This window comes from Pygoscelis adeliae, unplaced genomic scaffold (genome assembly GCF_000699105.1).
Source record: "Pygoscelis adeliae isolate BGI_AS28 unplaced genomic scaffold, ASM69910v1 Scaffold436, whole genome shotgun sequence".
NCBI lineage: Eukaryota > Metazoa > Chordata > Aves > Sphenisciformes > Spheniscidae > Pygoscelis > Pygoscelis adeliae.
In genome coordinates, this window is record NW_008825051.1 from 1,779,536 (window position 1) to 1,783,551 (window position 4,016).

Here is a 4,016-nt window from a genome sequence, read left to right on the forward strand (position 1 = left end):
TCACGTGGCAGTTAAAGGTGTGGAAGGGAACTAACAAGCTTCAAGAATTTGTCCCCTCGGGTGAGTGGGGAAAGTAATTTTGTTACATGGGATCGGTGGATCCACAGTCGCTGCAGGTCCCCATGCAAGGGATTCGTGAGCATGGCTGTTAGAAAGCAACTCTCCCAGAAGGCACACGATCTGGGAGCTGACTGACTGTCCAGGCACTAGTTCTGAGTGTTCATATCCAGAGTTCTCTCGATCTCCACTCTTCGTGGCAGTGAAGACACAGGCGAGCCAATCCAGCAAAAAAACACCGGCTTCAATAAACCGATGTTCTACCCTCCTGCACCGCACCCCCTCCGGTGTCCCACCGGCATCCCAATCCCAGATGTTCCGCGCTCCAAATTCTGGATCCCCAGGAAGCAAGGCTATTACAGGTACCAATTGCCTTTCTACCATCAACTTTCTTAACTGCTTAGTGTCCAATCCTGCCCTGGGTTGGCTTTTGACCCTTCCTGGACTCAGTCTGCTCCATCCATGACTGTCCCAGAAAAGCTACTCCCAGAAAGCAGTTGAGGGTATTAGATCCTTTGGCACGTTATAAATAAAAATTTAGATCAGCAGTAGGTCTTTATTACCTCTTCCCAGTGAGAAGTTGGTTTTTTTAAGTATCGTGCTAACCATGAGGTACAAAAGACCCTGTTTCAAATCCTGGTGTCACAAACTGAGGAGAGCTTCCTGACAAGGATTGGCATAGTGGCTTGTCAGGTATGGGGATTTTTGTTTGGTTTTCAGCTTTGTTTGGTATTTAGTGTTTGTTTCCCTCAAGGCGGTATTTTCAGGGCTAGGCCTGTGCCTGGGGAAGTGAAATGGAGTAAGGTGTTTTCACAGTGCTCCACTCCTCACAGGAACCACTGAGAGATAAGCTGGGCTCCAGCGGCAAAAATAGTGGTACAGAACCATTACAGAGGTGTTAGAAGACTCAAGTTAAGGTTGATCCTCCCATAGTCCCTGTTTCTTCCTTCCAAACAAGATCAACCCTTAAAAAAAAAGAAAGGATAAAAAACCAGGAAGTAAAGAGCACTGAAAAATAACTATGAATAAATAGGACGTGAGGCATACTGTTCACATGTCCAGGCAGCAGGGAAGCAGTCTCTGAAATCTGTGGGGATTGATAGATACATATTCCATCTCAGTACAGAAGAAGGGCTGGTTAATCAGCTGGTGTTTAAATGCCCCTGAAATGTCTGGCATGGACAGATGCCAAGTAGCAGAGGTGGCTGTGGTGGGAGAGGCCACAGGATGCTGAACACGGATGCTTTTTGTTAGATCACACACATGTCCGCAGCTACCAGATGTTGCAGTGATGACTTCTTCTTACAGCTTGTGAGTCCTGAGATTCCATATTGTTATTGCACCTCTTAAATGCTTATATGATTTTATTACTAATATGAGGTCCATCCAGTTCAACCAAATTAGGAGTTAAAGCTGAGAAACCTTTTTCATTATTTACTTAAACTTGAAACAACTTCTTCCAGTTTCATGTCTCTTACAAAAGTGGAAAAACTTTTGTTTTCTGACTTCATGGGTCAGAGGCCAGATTCATCTGAGCAGTAACTGGGAGATGTTTTTTGTAAAGGCACTTTCCCCCGCCACTTCTCTAATCAAAAGGTCTATCAATACATTGGGTAAAAAATTTGAGCTGTTCTCTTCCTGTATGGAGGAAGGAATCGCATGATGCTTGAGCCTGGTAGATTGATCTTCAAGAAACTGATAATAGTCTGGGGGTCTTACCCTGTCTATCTGCTGGCGTCATTTCTGTGGTTTCTTTCAAGGCAGTGTCTTATACAAATGCAATCTGAGCAGCTTCTTGAATTTCTGGTACAAATGCATTGACCATAACACCTATCAGGAAGACAGTCTCCAGAAGGGATGCCTTCCGAGTGTTGCGGTTAGAGATGTTCAACGTGGGCCTGGATAATACCAGAGATGGTGGACTACCACTCCACTGGCAGTGTTTGCACAGACACTTAGTAGAGTAGCACTTATTTTCTCTATACAGATAATTTTGCTTTGCATGCAAAAAGTTCAGGTATGGGGGGGGGTCAAAACGTGGAAGGAGAAACAACTTGTGTCTGTTGCCCTCTCCTGTGTGGGAAGGACACAGTAAGTCCAAGGAGGTGCATTAAACCAGTTTTTTCTTATTGCCAGACTTGGCAAAAAAAAAAAGGGGGGGGGGGCTAGAGAATGAGGACAAAACTACCATGCAGATTTTTTCCAAACAGTTTTGGAGACCTCCAACTCACTTCCACTTGTGACGTAAGCCAGGATTTGAACCTGGGTCTCTTGGGGGGGTAGGTTGGCCTAATCCATTTTGTCGTGGTCTCTTTTTCCCACTGTGCCATCTGACATTCTAGTTACTTAAGGCCTCTCGTTCCTATTATTTCTCTGTCAAGGGGGATGGACTAGATAATGTCTCCAGTTCCTTTTCAGCCATGTTTTATGTGATTCTGTTTTAACTGATTTGATTGCTAAGTTTTTCTGTTCTCCTGCATTTTAGAAAGAGTCAGGAATGTAGTAGATAGAGAATTTGAGAAGCCTGCTCAGGACTTGTAAGGGTCCACTAAGGATTGACTGCACCAAAATTCATGGGCTGGGAGCTTCATGCAGTTCAGGTCTTTCCTAGCCACATCAGACATAAAGCCCATATGTCTGAGCCACGCTTCAGCACAGGGAGGCTGTGAGGCTGCAGGGAGCTGGGGCCTCTTTATGAAAGTCTTGACAGCAGTTCTGACCACTGCAGTGGCCTGCAGAAATACGTAATGAAATAATGATCCGGTATCATTTTTCAACAGTCCCTATCACTCCTGAATGAAAGACTTCTTTCCCCCAACTTCCTCCCTATACAATTTGCATGCCGCTGAGCCCAGCAGAGCCTTGTTAAGCCATGTTAAGATGAACCCATTGGGTGACAGTGGACTCCATTAATGAGTCCATGTATGGTAAGAGTCTGTACAGCATAGACCATACACATTAGTTTGGCCAGTTCACCTTTCATTTTATTTATTTCTAGTTTATCCTTTGAGTCACTACAGTAAATGCATTTGCCCAGATATTGCAAACCCAGTTGAAGTGAGACAAGACCTCACACTATTTGTACCGTTGAACTTGTGCTAAGGGACACCAGCTTGAGAAGGTGGGAGGCACCTCAGCTGTGCCATACAGTGACATTTCAGGACACTGCAGCTACTGCCAGGGTCAAGAACCACCTCTGCATGCTGGAGGTGTCCTCCCATTACAGTTACTGGGGAATTGCCCTGCGCTGTTGCTGAAGCAAGTGAACTGCCAAGAGCACTGGCTGGCAGCACAGCGCAGAGGAGCAGGGCCTGTCTGCTTGGCCTTGGGAAAGGGTAGGGCAGCGAGTTCACTGTTGGAAAGCACAGAGGACCAGAGGATCTGCCGTAGCTTTTCTGGACATTGTGGGCAGGCTCTGAGACAGCCTTTCAGTCCTCCACTTGAACCTTTCAGGGAGGGTGTTTAGGAAGGGAATGCAGATTACTGGGAAGCACAGGGAGAGCTGGCATAGTGCTTCTGTAGGTGACATTCTACATGTTGTGGTGAGGACCCGAATTCAGTCTGCAGGCCAGGTCACCTGTGCCAGAGGCTTTAAGGGCTGCTTATTGTTTTAAGGAAGAGGAAGATAAGGGTTGGGTGTTTTTTGCAGGGGAGGAAGCCATGATCCTTCTGGTTCAGTCAGGACTGGTATTCATGGGCTCCCTAAGAGCCAATCCAGGCCACCTCAGCTAGAAGGCATTCAAGAAAAGTATCTGTCTGTTATCCCTTCAATGAATCTGGCCCATTTGCCTCCAAAATGAGGTATTTGACCCTTCTGCTGTATTCAGGGTATGCTATTATGTGGCATAAGAGCTTGTTGTCTTGCCTTCTGTCTGTATGGTTCTGTGTCCACTATTGACCAGTCACCATCCCTGCTTTGTTCTCCACCCAGCAGAAAGCGCTTTCAGCAGGCGCGCGGA

General features: G+C 46.2%; 1 protein-coding gene across 1 annotated transcript in view; it reads left to right on the forward strand.

Annotated features, from left to right (window-relative positions):
- The window catches only part of LOC103918947 (zinc finger protein 618), a 45,835-nt gene that overhangs the window by 10,631 nt on the left and 31,188 nt on the right, over window positions 1-4,016 (forward strand). Inside the window, exons 4-5 of the mRNA XM_009326375.1 lie at window positions 231-419; window positions 3,989-4,016. Coding sequence (XP_009324650.1) covers window positions 371-419; window positions 3,989-4,016 — 77 coding nt within the window. The 5' untranslated portion in view covers window positions 231-370. The remainder of the gene's footprint in view (window positions 1-230; window positions 420-3,988) is intronic.